At 37.8% G+C, this 22201-nt stretch overlaps 1 protein-coding gene across 5 annotated transcripts in view; it reads left to right on the top strand.

The window, feature by feature from the left end:
- ACMSD (aminocarboxymuconate semialdehyde decarboxylase) overlaps positions 1-22201 on the top strand; it is a 98511-nt gene that overhangs the window by 73905 nt on the left and 2405 nt on the right. Inside the window, exons 9-10 of one of the 5 annotated variants that reach the window (XR_013966620.1) lie at positions 18442-18473; positions 19765-19863. Coding sequence is in view for 4 of the 5 variants with exons in the window: in XM_080799786.1 (XP_080655912.1) it covers positions 19765-19863 (99 nt within the window). In the remaining variant the exon portion in view is untranslated. Of the gene's footprint in view, positions 1-18441; positions 18474-19186; positions 19377-19764; positions 19864-22201 lie in introns of those variants that run through there. The other 4 variants (XM_080799787.1, XM_080799788.1, XM_080799786.1 and 1 more) reach the window with 4 other exon arrangements.

The following is a 22201-nucleotide window of genomic DNA, read 5'->3' on the forward strand; positions in this document are numbered from 1 at the left end:
CTGTGCAAAAGCTTTTGATCTTGATGAAATCCCAATAGTTCATTTTTGCCCTTGCTTCTGTTGCCTTTGGCGATGTTCCTAGGAAGAAGTTGCTGCGGTTGAGGTCAAAGAGGTTGCTGCCTGCATTCTCCTCAAGGATTTTGATAGATTCCTTTCTCACATTGAGGTCCTTCATCCATTTTGAGTCTATTTTCATGTGTGGTGTAAGGAAATAGTCCAATTTCATTATTCTGCATGTGGCTGTCCAATTTTCCCAGCACCATTTGTTTTTTCCATTGGATATTCTTTCCTGCTTTGTCGAAGATTAGTTGACCATAGAGTTGAGGGTCTATTTCTGGGCTCTCTATTCTGTTCCATTGATCTATATGTCTTTGTGCCAGTACCATACTGTCTTGATGATGACAGCTTTGTAATGGAGCTTGAAGTCTGGAATTGTGATGCCACCGACTTTGGCTTTCTTTTTCAACATTCCTTTGGCTATTCGAGGTCTTTTCTGGTTCCATATGAATTTTAGGATTATTTGTTCTATTTTTTTAAAAAAAATGGATGGGATTTTGATAGGGATTGCATTAAATGTGTAGATTGCCTTAGGTAGAATAGACATTTTCACAGTATTTGTTCTTCCAATCCATGAGCATGGAATATTTTTCCATTTCTTTGTGTCTTCCTCAATTTCTTTCATGAGTACTTTATAGTTTTCTGAGTACAGATTCTTTGCCTCTTTGGTTAGATTTATTCCTAGGTATCTTATGGTTTTGGGTGCGATTGTAAATGGGACTGACTCCTCAATTTCTCTTTCTTCTGTCTTGTTGTTAGTGTAAAGAAATGCGACTGATTTCTGTGCATTGACTTTATATCCTGACACTTTACTGAATTCCTGTATAAGTTCTAGCAGTTTTGGAGTGGAGGCTTTTGGGTTTTCCACATATAGTATCATATCATCTGCAAAGAGTGATAGTTTGACTTCTTCTGTGCCAATTTGGATGCCTTTAATTTCTTTTTGTTGTCTGATTGCTGAGGCTAGGACTTCTAGTACAGTGTTGAACAGCAGTGGTGATAACGGACATCCCTGCCATGTTCCTGACCTTAGCAGAAAAGCTTTCAGTTTTTCTCCATTGAGAATGATATTTGCGGTGGGTTTTTCATAGATGGCTTTGATAATATTGAGGTATGTGCCTTCTACTCCTACACTTTGAAGAGTTTTAATCAGGAAGGGATGCTGCACTTTGTCAAATGCTTTTTCAGCATCTATTGAGAGTATCATGTGGTTCTTACTCTTTCTTTTATTAATGTATTGTATCACATTGATGGATTTGCGGATGTTGAACCAACCTTGCAGCCCTGGAATAAATCCCACTTGGTCGTGGTGAATAATCCTTTTAATGTACTGTTGGATCCTATTGGCCAGTATTTTGGTGAGAATTTTCGCATCTGTGTTCATCAAGGATATGGGTCTGTAATTCTCTTTTTTGATGGGATCCTTGTCTGGTTTTGGGATCAAGGTGATGCTGGCCTCATAGAATGAGTTTGGAAGTTTTCCTTCCATTTCTATTTTTTGGAACAGTTTCAGGAGAATAGGGATTAATTCTTCTTTAAATGTTTGGTAGAATTCCCCTGGGAAGCCGTTTGGTCCTGGACTTTTGTTTGTTTGGAGATTTTTGATGACTGTTTCAATCTCCTTACTGGTTATGGGTCTGTTCAGGTTATCTATTTCTTCCTGGTTCAGTTGTGGTAGTTTATATGTCTCTAAAAATGTATCCATTTCTTCCAGATTGTCAAATTTGTTGGCGTAGAGTTGCTCGTAGTATGTTCTTATAATTGTTTGTATTTCTTTGGTGTTGGTTGTGATATCTCCTCTTTCATTCATGATTTTATTTGCATCCTTTCTCTTTTCTTTTTGATAAGTCTGGCCAGGGGTTTGTCAATCTTATTAATTCTTTCAAAGAACCAGCTCCTAGTTTCGTTGATTTGTTCTATTGTTTTTTTAGTTTCTATTTCATTGATTTCTGCTCTGATCTTTATGATTTCTCTTCTCCTGCTGGGTTTAGGCTTTCTTTGTTGTTCTCTCTCCAGCTCCTTTAGGTGTAGGGTTAGGTTGTGTATTTGAGAACTTTCTTGTTTCTTGAGAAAGGCTTGTACCGCTATATATTTTCCTCTCAGGACTGCCTTTGTTGTGTCCCACAGATTTTGAACCGTTGTGTTTTCATTATCATTTGTTTCCATGATTTTTTTTCAATTCTTCTTTAATTTCCGGGTTGACCCATTCATTTTATAGAAGGATGCTGTTTAGTCTCCATGTATTTGCGTTCTTTCCAAATTTCCTCTTGTGATTGAGTTCTAGTTTCAGAGCATTGTGGTCTGAAAATATGCAGGGAATGATCTCAGTCTTTTGGTACTGATTGAGACCTGATTTATGACCCAGGATGTGGTCTATTCTGGAGAATGTTCCATGTGCACTAGAGAAGAATGTATATTCTGTTGCTTTGGGATGGAATGTTCTGAATATATCTGTGATGTCCATCTGGTCCAGTGTGTCATTTAAGGCCTTTATTTCCTTGTTGATCTTTTGCTTAGATGATCTGTCCATTTCAGTGAGGGGAGTGTTAAAGTCCCCTGCTATTATTGTATTACTGTCAATGTATTTCTTTGATTTTGTTATTAATTGGTTTATATAGTTGGCTGCTCCCATGTTAGGGGCATAGATATTTAAGATTGTTAGGTCTTCTTGTTGGACAGACCCTTTGAGTATGATATAGTGTCCTTCCTCATCTCTTATTATAGTCTCCAGCTTAAAATCTAATTTATCTGATATAAGGATTGCCACCCCAGCTTTCTTCTGATGTCCATTAGCATGGTACATTGTTTTCCACCCCCCCCCCCCGCGTTAAATCTGGAGGTGTCTTTGGGTCTAAAATGAGTTTATTGTAGGCAGCATATTGATGGGTTTTTTTTTTTTTTTTATCCATTCTGATACCCTGTGTCTTTTGATTGGGGTATTTAGCCCATTAACATTCAGGGTAACTATGGAGAGATAGGAATTTAGTGCCACTGTATTGCCTGTAAGGTGACTGTTACTGTATATTGTCTCTGTTTCTTTCTGATCTACTACTTTTAGGCTCTCTCTTTGCTTAGAGGACCCCTTTCAATATTTCCTGTAGAGCTGGTTTGGTGTTTGCAAATTCTTTCAGCTTGTGTTTGTCCTGGAAGCTCTTTATCTCTCTATTTTCAATGATAGCCTAGCTGGCTGTAGTATTCTTGGCTGCATGTTTTTCTCGTTTAGTGCTCTGAATATATCATGCCAGTTCTTTCTGGCCTGCCAGGTCTCTGTGGATAGGTCCGCTGCCAATCTAATGTTTTTACCCTTGTATGTTACAGACTTCTTTTCCCGGGCTGCTTTCAGGATTTTCTCTTTGTCGCTAAGACTTGTAAATTTTACTATCAGGTGACGAGGTGTGGACCTATTTTTATTGATTTTGAGGGGCGTTCTTAGCATCTCCTGGATTTTGATGTTTGTTCCCTTTGCCATATTAGGGAAATTCTCTCCAATAATTGTCTCCAATATACCTTCTGCTCCCCTCTCTCTTTCTTCTTCTTCTGGAATCCCAATTATTCTAATGTTGTGTCATCTTATGGTGTCGCTTATCTCTCGAATTCTCTCCTTGTGATCCAGTATTTGTCTCTCTTTTTCTCAGCTTCTTTATTCTCTGTCATTTGGTCTTCTATGTCACTAATTCTTTCTTCTGCCTCATTTATCCTAGCAGTGAGAGCTTCCATTTTTGATTGCACCTCATTAATAGCTTTTTTTATTTCAACTTGGTTAGATTTTAGTTCTTTTATTTCTCCAGAAAGGGATTTTATCTCTCCGGAGAGGGTTTCTCTAATATCTTCTACGCCTTTTTCGAGCCTGGCTGGAACCTTGAGAATTGTCATTCTGAACTCTAGATCTGTCATGTTACCGATGTCCATATTGATTAGGTCTCCAGCCTTTGTACAGCCTCTTGTTCTTTTTTTGAGGTGAGTTTTTCCGCCTTGTCATTTTGTCCAGATAAGATTTGTTTTCTCCTGCTGTGGAATTCCACTGTTCTTAGTGAGCGAAGTTGGTCTTGGCTGGGTTTCTTGTTGATCTTCTGGGGGAGGGGCCTGTTGTGGTGATTCTCAATTGTCTTTGCCGCAGGCGGAATTGCACTGCCCTTGCCAGGGGCCGGGCTAAGTAATCCGCTCGGGTTTGCTTTCGGGAGCTTTTGTTCCCTGAGCACTTTCCGTAGCGTTCCGGAGGACGGGAATGAAGATGGCGGCCTCCCAATCTCTCGGCCCGGAGGAGCCGAGAGCTTGGGGTCCCGCTCCTCAGTGTGCCCTTAGAGAAAAGCGCCCAACCGCCCCACCTCTCTGGCCTGTGGTCGCGCCTTGAGGAAAGCAGTCAATTGCTGGAACCTGGAGAAAAGCGCCCGGTCTCTTCCGTCTCCGTGGCCTCTGGCCGCGCTCTGAGTCCACCCAGCCTGCGACCGGCAGAAGGTAACTCCGGGCTGAGAGCTCACTCCTCGGTTTTGTCGCTGTAGCCGGCTTCCCCGCTCTAATACCTGCAAGCTCTGTGGCATTCAGGCACCCCCAGTCCTTCCGTGACCCCGTGGGACCTGGGGTTATGCTGACCCCGCCTGGGTTTCCCCCTGGTTTAGCCTCAGGAGCCATGTCTCCCAGTGGAGCAGACTTTTAAAAGTCCCGATTTTGTGCTCCGTTGCTCTGCCGCTTGCCGGGAGCTGGCCCCTCCCCCCGGGGTCTATCTTCCCGTCGCTTTGGATTCACTTCTCCGCAGGTCCTATCTTTCAGAAAGTGATCGATTTTTTGTTTCTGGAATTGTTGCTCTTCTTCTCATCGATTTCCCGTTAGATTTGTAGGTGTTCACAATGGTTAGATAAGCTATCTACCTGATCTCCTGCTACCCGATGTCGTCTCAGCCTGCTACTTCTCCGCCATCTTGATCCTCCGCCGCTTTAGTTTTTCTTAATTTTTTTTTTATTTTTATTATTATGTTCAGTTAGCCATTGTATAGTACATAATTAGTCCTTGATTTAGTTGTGTTAGTTAAGTATAACACAACACATGCCTTCCTCAATACCCATCACCCTGTTACCCCCTCCCCCCAACCACTTCCCCTCTGAAACCCCCAGATTGTTTCTTGGGGGCCCATAGTCTCTCATGGTTCATCTCCCTCTCTCATTTCCCCCTCTTTGGGTTTCCCTCCCTTCCCCTATGGTCCTATGTGCTATTGCTTATGTTCCACATATGAGCGAAAGCACATACTCAGATTTTCAACTGTCCTGCCCCCAATTCCAGTGTTATTCAAGGGTGAACTGTTTAATGTTGTATGTCAATTATACCTCATTTTTTTAATGTATAGCTTTAAATATATCTATTAGAAAAAGAAGGTATAAAATCAATGATTTATGATTCCACTTTAAGAAACTAGAAGGGGTGGAACCCCTGGGTGGGTCAGTCAGTTAGGCATCTGCCTTTGGCTCAGGTCGTGATTTCAAGGTCCTGGGATAGAGTCCCGCACTGGGCTCCTTGCCCATTGGGGACGCTGCTTCTCCCTCTGCCTGCTGGTCCCCTGGCTTGTGCGCTCTCTTTCTTTCTCCCTCTCTCTCTCTCTGACAAATAAATAAATAAAATCTTAAAAAAAAAAAAAAAGAAACTAGAAGAGGAGAAAATTAAACTCAAAGTAAGCAGAGGGGGCGCCTGGGTGGTTCAGTTGGTTAGGCAACTACCTTTGGCTCAGGTCATGATCCCAGGATCCTGGGATCAAGTGCCACAATGGGCTCCCTGCTCCTTGGGGAGCCTGCTTCTGCTTCTCCCTCTCCCTCTGCCTGCTGCTCCCCCCTGCTTGTGCTTGCGCTCTCTTTCTCTCTCTCAGGCAAATAAATAAAAATAAAATCTTAAAAAATAAAAAAGTAAGCGGTTAGGAAGAAATGATAAAGAGCCAAAATTAAAAATCAGAACCAGCATAAACAATAAAGAAAATTTATAAATCAAAATTTGGGTGTTTGAGGGTGCCTGGCTGACTTTGTTGCTAAAGCATGCAACTCTTGATCTTGGTATCATAAGTTCAAGCCCCACACTGGATATAGAGCTTACTTTAAAAAAAAAATAAAAACCTGTTTGTTGTTGTTTTTTAAAGATTAAAAGATTTTATTTATTTGAGAGTGAGAAAGAGAGAGATAGAGCACAAGCAAAAGGAGGAGCAGAGGGAAAGGGAGAAGTAGACTCCCCACTGAGCAGGGAGCCTAACATGACCCTGGGATCATGACATGAGCTGAAGGCAGATGCTTAACAGCCAGCCAGTCACCCCAAAAATTGGGATTCTTTTTAAGAGATCAGTAAAGTAAACTCCTATAAATATTGATCAAGTCAAAAAAAAAGAAAGAGAGAAAGAGAGAGAAAGAAAAAGCACAGATTACTAAGATCAGGACTAAAAGTGGGATAAAACCACAGATCATACAGACATTAAAAGGATATCAAAAGAATATTATGGAAAAAAAAGAATATTATGAAAAAATAAAATAAAATATGAGCAATCTTCTGCCACTAAATTTTACAAATTAAGTGGACAAATTTTTTGAATTACATAATTTACCAAAAATTTAATATGTATTAAAGGAAACTGAATTTGTTCTCAAAAATCTTTCTACAAAGGAAACACTAGGCCTAAGTAGTTTTGCTTGTAAATTCTATCAAACATTTAAGGAAAAAATAATGCTTATCCCATATAAACACTTCCAGAAAAACAGAGAAGGAAACAATTCCCAACTCATTTTATGGGGCTAGAATGAACCTAATACCAAACCCTAACAAAGACTACACAAGAAATAAAATTACAGATCACTATCCCTCCAGAAACAGATGCATATTCCTTAACAAATATTAGTAAATCAGGAGCGCCTGGGTGGCTCAGTTGGTTAAGTGTCCAACTCTTGATTTCAGCTCAGGTCATGATCTCGGGGTCATGAGATCAAGCCCTATGCCTCAGGCTCCGTGCTGGGCATGGAGCCTGCTTAAGATTCTCTCCTCCCCTCTTCCTCCACCCTTTTCCCCTCTCTAAAACATATATATATATATATATATACACACATACATATATATGTAAATCAAATTCAGCAATAATTTAAAATAATACATCATGAACAAGCAGGGTTTATTTTAAGAATGCAAGATTGGCTTAACTTCTTAAAATCAATGTAATTTACCATATTCATGGAATAAACACTATGATTATTTCATAGATGAAGAAAAGATATTTGACAAAATTAATTAGTCATTCCTGATTTTTAAAAAAAACTCTCACAAACTAAGGAATAGGAATGAATGCCCTCAATCTGATTAAGAGCATTATCAAAAAACTTATAGCTATCACCCTATCTAATGGTGAAATAAACACTTACTCCCTAAGATAGGGAAAGAGACAAAGATGTCCACTCTTACCCCTTCTAATCAACATTGTACTAGAGATCCTAGCCAGTATAGAAAAATGAAAAAAGAAATAAAAGGCATACAAATTAGTTGAAGCAATAAATTGTCTTTGTTAGCAAATGACATTATTGTCTATGCAGAAATTTTTAAAAACCCTACAAAGTAACTACTAAAACTAATAACTGAATTTAGCAAGATTGCAGACATGAGGGCAATTTTTTTTTTTTTTTTTTTAAGTAGGCTCCATGTCCAGCATGGAGCCCAACATGGGGCTTGAACTCAAAAGCCCCTGATCCTGAGATCAAGACCTGAGCAGATGAAGACTTGGATGCTTAACAAACTAAAATACCCGGGCACCCCCATTAGGGCAATTTTTTAAAAAAAATCAATTGTTGGGTCGCCTGGGTGGCTCAGTTGGTTAAGTGGCTGCCTTCGGCTCAGGTCATGATCCTGGCGTCCTGGGATCGAGTCCCGCATCGGGCTCCTTGCTCGGCGGGGAGCCTGCTTCTCCCTCTGCCTCTGCCTGCCACTCTGTCTGCCTGTGCTCGCTCACTCTCTAACAAATAAATAAATTTAAAAAAAAATCAATTGTCTTTCCACATACTAAGAGCAAACAACTGTAAACTAAAACTTCAAGGGCACCTGGGTGGCTCAGTTGTTGGGCATCTACCTTTGGCTCAGGTCATGATCCCAGGGTCCTGGGATCAAGCCCCATGTCTGGTTCCCTGCTCTGTGAGCCTGCTTCTCCCTCTGTGTGCTGTTCCCCCCTGCTTGTGCTCTCTCTCTGTCAAATAAATAAATAAAATCTTTTTAAAAAATAATAAAAAACAAAATTTCAAAACAATTCAATTAGCAATTGTGTTAATAACCACAAAGTATGCAGAAATAAACTTAAAAATTGATGTGCTATACCTCCACAATGAAAGCTATAAAATATGACTGAGAACAATTGTTAAAAACCCAAATAAATGGAAAGATATACAGTGTTTAAGAATCCAAGAACTCAATATTGTTAAGATGACAATTCTCTCGAGGCTCCTGTGTGGCTCAGTAGGTTAAAGCCTCTGCTTTTGGCTCAGGTCATGACCCTAGGGTCCTGGAATCAAGCCCCACATCAGGTTCTCTGCTCAGTGGGGAGCCTGCTTCCTCCTCTCTCTCTCTCTGCCTGCCTCTCTGCCTACTTGTGATCTCTGTCTGTCAAATAAATAAATAAATAAAATCTTTAAAAAAAAATGACAATTCTCTCAAAATTAATCTATACATTCAATGTAATCCAAGCTGAGTCCAAAATGTATAGGGATATACAAAGGACCAGAGAGCCAAAATAATCTAGAAAAAGAAAAGTAAAATTGGAGGCCTGCATTAACTGACTTAAGAGCTATTATAAAGCAATAGCAGTCAAAACAATGTGGTATTGGCATAAGGACAGGCAAATAGGTGGATGGAATAGACTATAAGAGCGCAGAAATAGTCTCACTTTTATATGATCAATTAATTTCTGACAAAGGTATAAAAACAACTAAATGGGAAAAGAAAAACCCTCTCACAAATGGGGCTGGCACAAGTAGATAGTCATATGGTGGGGGGGGGAGGGGGGGAGAGATGAAATTTGACTCTACCTCACACCATAAACAAAATATAATTTGAGAAGGATCATATACCTAAACATAAAGCTAAAACTATAAAGCTTCAAGAAAAAAAAATAGAAGAGTATCTCTTTAACATGGTAGTCAACAGAAATTTGTTGGACAGGGCACAGAAAACAGTAAACATTTTTTAAAAGACAAGTTAAAAGTCATCAAATTAAATTCTCTCTTTATAAGAAAAATTAAGTGAATAGGCAAGCCACAGAATGGCAGAAATATTCATAAAATATATGTATGACAATGGACTTACATCTAAAATAAAGAACTATTACAACTCAGTAATAAAAAAAACAAATGACCCAACTTAAAAATAGACAAAAGACTTCAACAGCCATTCTGCAAAAGATGTACAACTAGCCAATAAACATGTTTAAAGATACCAAGGGAAGCAAGTCAAAGTGGTCAAAAGATACAAGCATCCAGTTGTAAGATAAATAAGTTCTGGAGATGTAATATACAGCATGGTGACTATAGCTAACAACACTGTACTGTGTATTTGAAAGTTGCTAAGAGAGTAGATCTTAAAAGTTCTCATCACAGGAAAAAATATTTTTAACTGTGTGAGGTGATATATGTTAAACTTACAGAGGTAATCATTTTGCAATATATACATATGTCAAATTATGATGTTGTACACCTTAAACTAACATAATGTTCCATGTTAATTTATCTCAATAAGACTTGAAAAAAAAAAAGAAAAAACTAAAAGGAAATACGCTCTTTAAAATGGTAAAAATAAGTAAATAGATAAAGATACTCCACATCATTACTTCACTGGGGAAATGTAATATGAGAAACCACACACATCACTAGAGTGCTAAAAACAGAGAGACTGAAAACTGCATTGCAAAGGATATGGCACAACAAAACTTCAGTAAATTGCTATGGAACACACTCCTACATACTCCCAGATATTAACTCAAGAGAAATGAATACATATATCCACAAAAAGACTTTATAAGAACATTCATTGCAGCTTTATTCAAAACAGCCAAAAACTAGAAACAATCTTAAGTGAAGGGACATGTGAGAACTTTCTGGGGTGATGGAAATGTTCTGCATCTTGATAGGGGTATGAGTAACACAGGTATATGCATTTGTCAAAACTTACCAAATTAAGAAAAAAACTTATCAAATTGAATACTTAAGAATTTTATATTTTAATCTATGTAATTATTACCTTAAAAATATACTGAATTCTAGGGGTGCCTGGGTGGCTCAGTTGGCTAAGCAACTGCCTCCGGCTCAGGTCATGATCCTGGAGTCCCAGGATCAAGTCCCACATCGGGCTCCCTGCTCAGCAGGGAGTCTGCTTCTCTCTCTGACCCTCCCCCTTCTCAAACTCTCTCTCTCTCAAATAAATAAAGAAAATGTTTAAAATATATATATATATATACATATATATATATGTATATATATAATTCTAGCTAACTTTACTTTTTGCAGTACTATGTATCAGCAATTCTGAAAATATTTTCTGCGCATTCTACCCAGATCTTAGTTTATTGATACCATTTTTCACAATAGGGAAACTGGGCTGTTTGAAGAAATGGCTGATTCCAGAAGAGAGAAAGTACAAAATTAGCTAGAAAAACAACTTGTGCTTGAGAGTACTTAAAAAATAGTGGGGAAATAACACGAGGACACAGGGAACAACTTGAAGGTATTCACACTGATCAAATTTATGATGTTCATCAAAAATAAACAATGACAGGAATGGGTTATAACCCACTAAATAAAATAAAGTCCAGAATGATATAAATATATAAATGGGTGCAGAATATATGTGAATAAATACATGAGCATATATATTTCAGTAAATAAGCATATGTATATAATAAAATCTCCTCCTTAGAATTAAAGAGTGTAGAAAAAATTATAGAGCTAGAAATCATTACTGATAAAATATGATAAAACCAGTGAATAAAAGTTTGATGAGGAACAAGATGTTTATGTGATCCTAAAGTGTCTCCACACAAATTTCTTATTAATCATGAAGGGAAAAAAATTGTAACTTTATAGTAGAGAAACTAGGTGGGCACCAACTGAACTAAATGATTAAACATCACCAATACTAGGACATACTGGTGTCATGCACCCCTAATATGATGTACTGAAAAAGACAATATCATTTCTGTAAGATTCCTACCAAAAATAGATAATATATGTAATCATGAGGAACAATCAGACAAACACAAACTTAAGGACATTCTATAAAATAGCTAGACTGTACTCTTCAAAAAAAATCCAGGTCAAGAGTAAACAAACAAAAAAAAGTATTCTAAATTAAGAGAAACTTCAGAGCAACTAAATTTAATGTGATTATCAGTTGGATCCTAGACTAGGAAAAAAGATTATCGGGACAGCTGACAAAATTGAGTATGGACTAGGAATAATATAATAGCATTATGTTAATTTTAACTGTTCTGATTTTGAGAACTGTACTGTGATTATATTTTTTAAATGTCCTTGTTTCTTAGGTAATAAACTAATTTGTTTAGATGTAAGGAGCCATGATTTTCCACCTTACACATAGTTCAGAATAATATGCATATACACACAATTATCCATAAAAAGAAAATGATAAAGCAAAGGGGGCAAAATGTAAAAAATTGGTGAATCTGCGTGAAGGTTAAATAGCAGATCCCTAAATTACCCTGCAACATTCCTATCAGTTTGAAATTTTGGCAAAACAAAGAGGTATCTACCACATCCATCAATCAATCATTCAATCAATCAAAAATAGGAGTTCAGGGCTGGATGCAATCAACCCAGTAAATTCAGGAAACTATAAAGTTTGGTATAACTGGTACACACTGTGACAACAGGGTTCCAGCAAAAAATAAGATGGTAAGCTTGAATTGGGAAAACTACAAGAAAATTAATAAATGGAGTACTTATGAAGGTATGGAAAGCTCCATTTCCATTCTAGGCCAAAACTTCAAGACAGGACTCTGTGAAAGGGTCTGCATAACAAGAGCAGAGACTTTTAGGTAGAGCTAAGCTGAGTAACTCCACAGGAAGGGACCTGAAACATAAACACTTTCGTTCCACTCTCCAGTCTGCCACCCATGTTACCTATCAGCCAAACCCAACTAGAAGCCTAAGATCAAGGGAGTATTTGCATAGTTCATACTGGTCAGTCTCCAGGGGACAAATAGTAAAGGAGAATGGAGAGTGGATCTGGAGAAGCAAACAGAAGATATCCAGGATACAAGTGGACAGCGATGGAAAAGAGAGTTAAGAGTGTGGGAAAATGAGAAGGGAGAGAATGAGAATGAACATGATATAGAATAAATACTAAGATCAGGACTTCAGTATTAGGTAACATATTGAGTTTTAATTGCCTTTGAGGTAGCTGAGGGGCAAAGTCCAGCAGGAAGACCTATACTCAAGACTCGAGGCTTAGGAGTTAGATCTTTGTTTACAGACAAGACTACCTAAGTAGCACAAATAGAACAGCAATGAAAGAGAAGAGGGGCACCCAAGCTAAGAGACACTTGCCATTTTTTCACTATTCATTTATTTTTTTTTAAGATTTTATTTATTTATTTGACAGACAGAGATTACAAATAGAGAAGCAGGCAGAGAGAGGAAGGGAAGCAGGCTCCCCGCTGAGCAGAGAGCCCGATGTGGGGCTTGATCCCAGGACCCTACGATCATGACCTGAGCTGAAGGCAGAGGCTTTAACCCACTGAGCCACCCAGGCGCCCCACTATTTATTTATTTTTCATACAATTCATCTGTTTTTCTCCCTGTCGCTCCACTGGATGTACACTTAATAAGGATGGCATAACCAATAGACACTCTTCAGTGCTTACCTTTTTTATGCTCTCTAAAGCATTACTTATTAAAAACTTTAAACATCTCTCTTTGCATTTTTCTTTTTTTTTAATATTTTATTTACTTATTTGATAGAAAGAGAGAAAGTGAGAAAGGGAACACAAACATGGGGAGTGGGAGAGGGAGAAGCAGGCTCTTTGCAGAGCAGGGAGCCCGAGATGGGGCTCAATTCCAGGCCCCTGGGATCACGACCTGAGCTGAAGGCAGACACTTAATGACTGAGTCACTCAGGCACCGCTGCATTTTTTTTCTAATACCGCTTTTTTCTGGCTTTCCTTCCACCTCAATCATTCTCTCTACCTCTTGTGGGTGACTCCCCTCTACCCTCCATTTCTGCAACCATTCCACCTGCAATGTTGGTGTTCTCTACGGCTCTATCCTTAGCTCTCACCAGAAACCATGAAGGCAGTGGAAAACATATTTAGAGCACTGAAAGAAAAAAAACTGTAAATCAGAAACTCTAGATCCAGCAAAAGTATCCTCCAAGAATGAAGAGAGATGAAAACATTTCAAAATAAACAAAAACAAAGAGAATTCATCATTAGTAGACATGCTGTACAAGAAATGCTAAAGAGCATACCTGTAGGCTGAAATGAAAGGACACTAGACAGAGAAGAAATCACAAGGAAAATTAGAAAATACTTAAAACAAATACAATATAAAACATAATATTCCAAAATTCATGAAGTGTTGCTAAAGCAGTACTTAGTGGGGAATTTATAGCTGCAAAATGCCTATAGTAAACAAGAAGAAAAATCTCAACTCAATAGCCTAGGCTTGCACCTTAAGAAACTAGAAAAAGGAAAGCAAACTAAACCCAAAGTGAGCATGTGGAAGGAAATAATAAATATCAGAGCAGATATGAAAAAAATAAAGAATAGAAAAATAGAGAAAATCACAAAACCAAAATTTGGTTGAGATAAGCTCACATGGCAAAACTTTAGCTAAACTGACCAAGAAAGAGAGAAGATTCAAATTACTAAAATTGGAAATGAAAGAGGAGGCCATTACTGTAGACCTTACAGAGATAATAAGAATTATAAGAAGAAACAATGAGCAATCGTACACTAACAAATTAGATAAGCTAAATGAAATGAAATTCCTAGAAAAATGACAGAAACTGATTCAAGGGAAAAAGAATATCTGAATAGACCTCTAACAAGTAAAGAGGTTAAATTAGTAATTTTATTTTCCTTAAGGTTTCACTTATTTATTTATTTGGGAGAGAGAGCACGAGGCAGAGAAGCAGAAGAAGGAGAAGCAGGCTCACCACTGAGCAGGGAGCCCAACTCAAGGCTCGATCCAGGACTCCAAGATCATGACCTGAGCAAAAGGCAGACACTTGACCAACTGAGCCACCCAGGTGCCCTCCCCCAGTGATATTTATTAAACTCAATCCAGCAACATATAAAAAGAATTATACGCCATGACCTACTGAGGTTTATCCCAGGAATGCAAGTTTTTCAACACACACACAAAAATTAATATAATACACCATATTAATAAAGGACAAAAACAACACAATCATCTCAATAGGTGCAGGAAAAGTACTCAACAAGACCCAACAGCCTTCATGATAAAAAAACACTCAGCAACTAGTAGGAGAGCTTCCTCAATCTGATACAGCGCATCTGTGAAAAATCCCCAACTAACATTAACAAACTTAATGGTGAACTGAAAGGTTCTGTTCTCACCACTTCTATTCAATATGGTACTGGAGATTTTAGCCAGGACAATTAAGGAAGAAAAATAAATAAAAGGCATCCAGATTAGAAAGGAAGAAGCAAAATTATTTCAGATGACATGAATTTATATATAGAAAATCCTACAGATTCCACAAATAAATTATTAGGGCTAATAAACAGATTCAGCAAGGTTGTAGGTAACAGATAAGTATATAAAAATTAATTGTATTTCAGGGGTGCATGAGTGGCACAGGTAAAGCTTTCAGCTCATGGTTTTGGCTCAGATCTGATCTCAGAGTTGTGGGGTTAGGCCCTGCAATGGGCTCCGCACTCAGCACAGAGTCTACTTGAGTTTCTCTCTCCCTCTCCCTCTGCCCCTTTCCCTACCTCTCTCAAATAAATAAATAAATCTTTTTTAAAAATAACTGTATTTCAATAAACTAGCAATGAATAATCCATACATGAAATTGAGGGGGAAATTCCGTTTATAATAGTATCAAAAAGAATAAAATACTTAGGAATAAATCCAACTGAAGAAATGCCAGACTTGGACACTAAACCATAAAACATTGTTGAAGAAAACTACAGAAGACCTAAATAAATGAAAAGACATCCCATGTTCATTAAGGAGTGCACTTGTGATGAGCACCAGGTGATGTATGGAAGTGCTGAATTGACCTAAAAGATTCAATGTAATCCCGATTAAAAAAAAAAACAAAACCAGGTGCCTTTGGGGGAGGGGGGGCAGGAACTGACAAGCAAATCTTAAAACTCATATATAAAAGCAATGGACCCAGAATAACCAAAACAATGTGAAAAAGAGGGACAAATTTGAAGGATTCACACTTCCAATTTCAAAACATTCTATGCAGCTATCGTAGTCAAAACTGTGTAGTACTAGCATAAGAGACATTTTGAACACAAGTGCCAATACAATTAAATGAGGAAAGAATAGTCTTTTGACACAAGTGAAACAACCGGATATTCACATGAAAAAAATTTAAATTGTGCCCCTTATTTACACCCTACATAAAAATAAACTCCAGGGGCGCCTGGGTGGCTCAGTGGGTTAAGCCTCTGCCTTCGGCTCAGGTCATGATCCCAGGGTGCTGGGATCGAGCCCTGCATCGGGCTCTCTGCTCAGCGGGAAACCTGCTTCCTCCTCTCTCTCTGCCTGCCTCTCTGCCTACTTGTAATCTCTATCAAATAAATAAAATCTTTAAAAAATAAAATCTATAAATAAATAAATAAATAAATAAATAAATAAATAAAATAAACTCCAATAGGGGCCTCCGGGTAGCTTTGTCAGTCAGACATCTGACTTCAGGTCATGATCTCAGGGCCCTGGGATCAAGTCCCGCATCAGGCTTCCTGCTCAGCAAAGAGTCTGCTTGTGCCTCTGACTCTGCTGTTCCCCCTACTTGTGCTCTCTTTGTCTCTCTCTCAAATAAATAAATAAAAATCTTTAATAAAATAAAATAAACTCCAATAGAACAAAGACCTAAATGGAAGAGCTAAAACTACAAATGCTTCAAAGAAAATATGGTTGTAAATCTTTGTGACCTTGGTTTAGGAAATAATTTCTTAAATGTGATGCCAAAAACATAAGCAAAAAATGGAAAAAATCAGATAAACTAGACTTCATCAAAATGAAACTTTTGTACTTCAAATACATGTCTAGTAAAGTGAAAAGACAACCCACACAGAAGAAAATATTTATAAATTTATGTCTGATAAATCTCTAATATTCAGAAAATATTTTAAAATTCTTACAATTTAACTATAAAAAGAAAATACAGGGGCTTTGGGTGCCTGGGTGGCTCAGTAGTTAAGCATCTGCCTTCAGCTCAGGTTATGATCCCAGCATCCTGGGATCAAGCCAGGAGTCAGACACCTTGCTCAGCCTGCTTCTCCCTCTCTAGCCCCCCCTGCTTGTGTTCCCTCTCTCACTGTCTCTCTGTGTCAAATAAATAAATAAAATCTTAAAAAAAAAAAAAAGTAAATAGATGGGCTTGAATAGACACAAAGGATCAGAATAGGTATTTCCCCAAAGACAACGAATGCATGAAAAGATGTTCAACGTAATTAGTCACTAGAAAAGTGCAGATCAAAACAACAGAGAAATACTACTTCATACCTACTATGATGGCTTTAATCAAAAAGATGGATAATAACAAGAACTGATGAGGATTTGGAGAAACTGGAACCCTTATGCATTTCTGGTGGGAATGGACTTACCATATGGACTTACCATATGACTCAGCAATTCCACTCCTAAGTGTATATCCAAGAGAAGTGAAAACATGCTCATGGTAAAAACTTGTATAAAAATGTTCAGAGGGGCGCCTGGGTGGCTCAGTGGGTTAAGCCTCTGCCTTCGGCTCAGGTCATGATCTCAGGGTCCTGGGATCGAGCTCCGCATCCGGCCCTCTGCTCGGCAGGGAGCCTGCTTCCCTCTCTCTCTCTGCCTGCCTCTTTGCCTAGTTGTGATCCCTCTCTCTCTCTGTCAGATAGATAAATAAAATCTTTAAAAAAAAAAAATGTTCAGAGTACTAGACAGTATTATGCTAAGTGAAATAAGTCAACCAGAGAAAAACAATTATCATAATTTCACTCACATGTGGGATTTAAGAAACAAAAGAGGATTATAAGGGAAGAGAAGGAAAAATAAAGTAAGCCGAAATCAGAGAGGGAAACAAACTGTAAGAGACTCTTACCTATAGGAAACAAACTGAGGGTTGCTGGAGGAGAGGTGGGTGGGGGAATGGAGTAAGTGGGTGACAGACATTACGGAGCGCATGTGATGTAATGATATATATATATATAATATATGATATATATATATAACACTAGGTGTTACATACAACTGGTGAATCACTGAAGTCTACCTCTGAAACTAACAATATACTATATGTTAATTTTAAAAGATGTTCAGAGCAACACTATCATAAAAGCCAGAAAGTAGAAACAACCCAAGTGTCCATCACCTGCTAAGGGATAAACAAAATATGGTACATCTATACATTGGACTATTATGCCATCTAAAAAGGAAAGAAGTACTGATCTAGACTACAACATGGATGAACCTTGAAAACAGTACATTAAACAAAAGACGCAACATATTACATATTACATAATTCCAGTTACATGAAAGGTCCAGAATAGGCAATTCCATAGACACAGAGGATAAATTAGTTTACACTAGGAAGGGAGGAAGGAGGGAATGGGGAGTGCCTGCTAATGGGTATGGGATCAACTTTGGTATGATAAAAATGTTCTGGAATAAGATGGTGGGAATGATTACACAAATCCATAAATACACTAAAACACACTGAATTATACATTCAAAAGGCTAAATTTTAAGTTATGTGAATTTTTTTTTAAGATTTTATTTATTTATTTGACAGAGAGAGAAAGAGAGAGCAGGGGAGGGGCAGAGAGAGAGGGAGAAGCAGACTCTACCTGCTGAGCAGGGACCCCGATGTGGGGCTCAATCCCAGGACCCTGGGTCACCAACTGAGCCAAAGGCAGACACCCAACCAACTGAGCCACCCAGGTGCCCCATGAATTACATTTCTTAAAGGGAGGCAGGGATCTCCTCCATCTCCAAATCCTAATCTTCTTTTCAGAGGCAACTAATGTTATTTGTTTCATGAGTACCACTCCTGAAATAGACTGTATACATACAAAAGTATATTTCTTTGTCTATAGGTCCCTTGTTAAAAACAGAAATACAAGCATAGCAGATACACTGTCGTAGACTTTTTCTCTTTACAATATAACCTCAACATTATTTCTCTTTACAGTATAACTTAGTGATTATTCCATTTCAACATATGTAAGTATTCCTCATTCCTCTTGTTTAGATATGCTATAGTTTAGTTTGCTAGTCTTTTGCTGCTACAAATAATGTTATAATTAATTTCCTTGTGTATATTTCTATTACATGTGTATTAGTGGAATATTTTTCTAGAAGTAAAATTTCTGGTTGAAAATGTTTTTATTGGGGCACCTGGCTGTCTCAGTGGGTTAAGCATCTGCCTTCAGCTCAGGTCATGATCTCGGGGTCTTGGGATCAAGCCCTGCATTGGGCTCTCTGCTCAGCAGGGAGCCTGCTTCCCCCTCTCCCTCTGCCTGCCTCTCTGCCTACTTGTGATCTCTCTCTCTCTGTCAAATAAATAAAATATCTTTTACAAAATGTTTTTATTTTATTTTGATAGATTGCCATTACTGATTTAATATCTCTCTTACTTACTACATTATGAGTTCTCTGAGGACAGGGACCATTTCTGTTTGGTTGACCAGGATAATCTAGATTCTAACACACTGATTGACATACTGCTTTATATATTTGTTGATGGACAAGCCTGTACTGCTTTGTTGTACAAAGTGTCAAACGGAGATTCAGAGCGACATCATTTAAAAAAAAAAAAAAAAGACAACTATTCAGTTTGTAGAGATTAGAATTCTTTGGGGATTGGTTTTTGTTTGTCTTTACTTTTCATCCAGTTGTTTGTTTGTTTTGTTTTTTTTTTTCCTTTTCAACTGCAGCATGTTTTCAAAAATTACGTGATCAGGGGCACCTGGTCGGCTCAGTCCATGGAGTGTGCAACTCTTGGTCTCAGTTTGAGCCCCACATTGAGTGTAGAGCCACACTGGGCTCTCTGCTCAGCAGGGAGTCTGCTTCTCCTCTCCCTCTGCCCGTCCCCACCGCTCATGAGTCCTCTCTCCTCCCCCCATCAAATAAATAAATAAAACCGAAAAAAAATTATGGGATCAATTGCAGTGTGTCATTCTAAGAAATATAGAATCCTTCATTTCATCTGCAGATATCAACATGTTTTATTAAATAAATGCTTACTTCTTATATATTTCAGTTACTCAAAAGAGGGAGGATGGGGGCAGGTTGATTCGCAACTTTAAGAAACCCAATAGCGACACCTGCTGGAGAAAATGTCAAAATATGTTTTGAATCCATTAAATCAAACATTTTAGATCAGTTTGTTTCTCTTAACTGAAAGGATTTGTTATCTTATCATAGGAGTGCTTGTAATAAGTAAATATAATTATATTTAGGGAAGGTTCTTTGATCCTCTGTCAAGTTACAGTTAAAAAAAATTTTTTTTCAGGATAAAGTCATTTTGGGAACTGATTACCCCTTTCCACTAGGGGAGCTGGAACCTGGGAAATTGATAGAGTCCATAGAAGAATTTGATGCAGAAACAAAGGTATATGTCTTTTGCCTCATGGTTTTCTTCCTGAGTTTTTCCACTCAATTCTTTGATTTCAGAGTACTTTCAAATGTGACAACAAAGAACAAGGAAAACATTATGCATAATACTCCTAGAATTGTTATTAGAAATAGTGGAACTATTTAAGGGCAAAGGAAGATGTGGTGTATATATACAATGGAATATTACTCAGCCATAAAAAATGAATGAAATTTTGCCATTTCCAGTGACACAGCTGCAGCTACAGAGTATAAAGCTAAGAATAAGTTGGTCAGAGAAAGACAAATACCGTATGATTTCATGCAAATGTGAAATTTAAGAAACAAAACAAACAAAAGGGAAAAAATAAGACAAACCAAGAAACAGACTCTTAACTATAGAGAACAGATGGTTCCCAGAGGGAAGATGGTTGGAGGGATGGGTGAAATAGGTGATAGGGATTAAGAGTACATTTATCTTGAGAGCACTGAGTGGAACAACTGAATCACTACATTGTACCCCTGAAACTAACTTTATGTTAACTACACTGGAATTAAATTTTTTAAATTATTTTTTAAAAGCTGAAAGTCAACCTAGTACAACTAAATTCATAGAGCCAAAAACAGAAACTGTAGAGAAGCATATCATAATATTTATGCTTGTATGTTAGATGAACAAGAAAAATGTCTAAGTTTTTCCTTTAACATTTCTGTAACAAATCTATCAATTTCAAAAATTGTAATGATTCTGGTTATTTGGATATTGAGATTAAAGTCTTGATTAACAAATACTCAAAGAACCAGAACTCTCAAGTAATGATTTTTTAACTTTGGCATTTGATTTTTAGTGTGGGTAAATGATACTAAAATGTACTATAATGCTGCCACTGCCTATTCTGCCCCTTCAGCTTATGAACCAAAATGAGTTTAAAATCAGAATCCATGTCCTCAGACCCCCTCTCCTTTGTCATCCCCCTCCCATCCCGCCCGTACCCCACAATAAAACAAGTTCTTCCTAAGGGATTCACTGCCAATCACAACTGAGGTCAAGGGTGGCCAAAGATGAAGACACAGGGACATATAAACTCTTAACAAATCTTATAAAAATCTCAGTCATAGGGTGCCTGGGTGGCTCAGTCAGTTAAGCGTCTGCCTTCTGCTCAGGTCATGACTCAGAGGTCCTAAGATTGAACTCTGCTCACGGGCCCCCTACTCAGCAAGGAGTATGTTTCTCCCTCTCCCTCTCCACTTCCCCTCTCCCCGCTCATGCTCCCTCTTTCTTCTCTCAAATAAATAACATTTTTTTTTAAAGTCTCAGTCATAATCCTTTTGCATAATTCCTGGCTTCCTTCTAAACTAGAATCCAAGTTCCCTTAACCAAAAGTAAACTAAAACCAAATTACCTTAAGTCTCCTGATTTGACCTTTACCAGATAATTATTATTATTTTGTGCCTCTAGTTCTTTATTTTATCTGCTTATGACTTTTAAGGTCAAAGTTTTAAAAAAAACTCTTACATGAAAACGTTACACTCACAAATTCACAACATTCTGTACAAGGTTACTATAAAATTATTTATAATAAAATACTGAAACAATCTACAGGATAATAGTTAAATAAATAATATATCCATACAATGGAATGTATATACCCATAAAAAAATTAAAAATCAATTTCCAAAGTATCTTAAGTTTAAAAAGCAAGGTACAAAACAACGAATACAGTGTACTTCCATTTGTGTTTAATACACTATCCACTTGTGAAAAAAAGTCCATATACCTAAATATAAGTATTTGCTTATAAATGCATAAAATATCTCTGGGAAAACAGACAAGAAACTGGTAACTCTGGGAAGAAAAAGTACTGGTTGGATGGCAGTAGTGAAAGGAAGCATCTTACAACCTTTGAATTTTGAGCCACATAATTTGTGGTCACCCATTTGATGACCACAGCAGCGCTGGGAGGTAGACAGGAAGATGTATTCCACCATGTAAATGCAGAGGAGGAAAACAAGATTTAGGTGCTGGGTGATTTGCCAAAGGCAACATTAACTGTTAGATTATAGCACATGGACCCAACACCAAATCCGACGCGCAAAAATGTATCTTCTTCAAATGATAGTTGGTACCAACCTATTTTTAAAAGCAGTTTTCTCTTCTAAATCTTCCCTTTAAGATGGGGATGGCACAAGTGTGTATCAGGGAAGCACCCTGAATAAGAGGTCCCTGCCTCAAATCCCTCTGTCCAAGGCTGTGTAAGAACCCTTAAGTGATCAAAATATATAGAGATGCGTTAATATCCACAGATATTACACAACCCCATGCATGTTTGCTTCTACTCTCAGCTACATGGGGCCCT

The sequence above is a fragment of the Martes martes genome (assembly GCF_963455335.1).
Source record: "Martes martes genome assembly, chromosome: 3".
NCBI lineage: Eukaryota > Metazoa > Chordata > Mammalia > Carnivora > Mustelidae > Martes > Martes martes.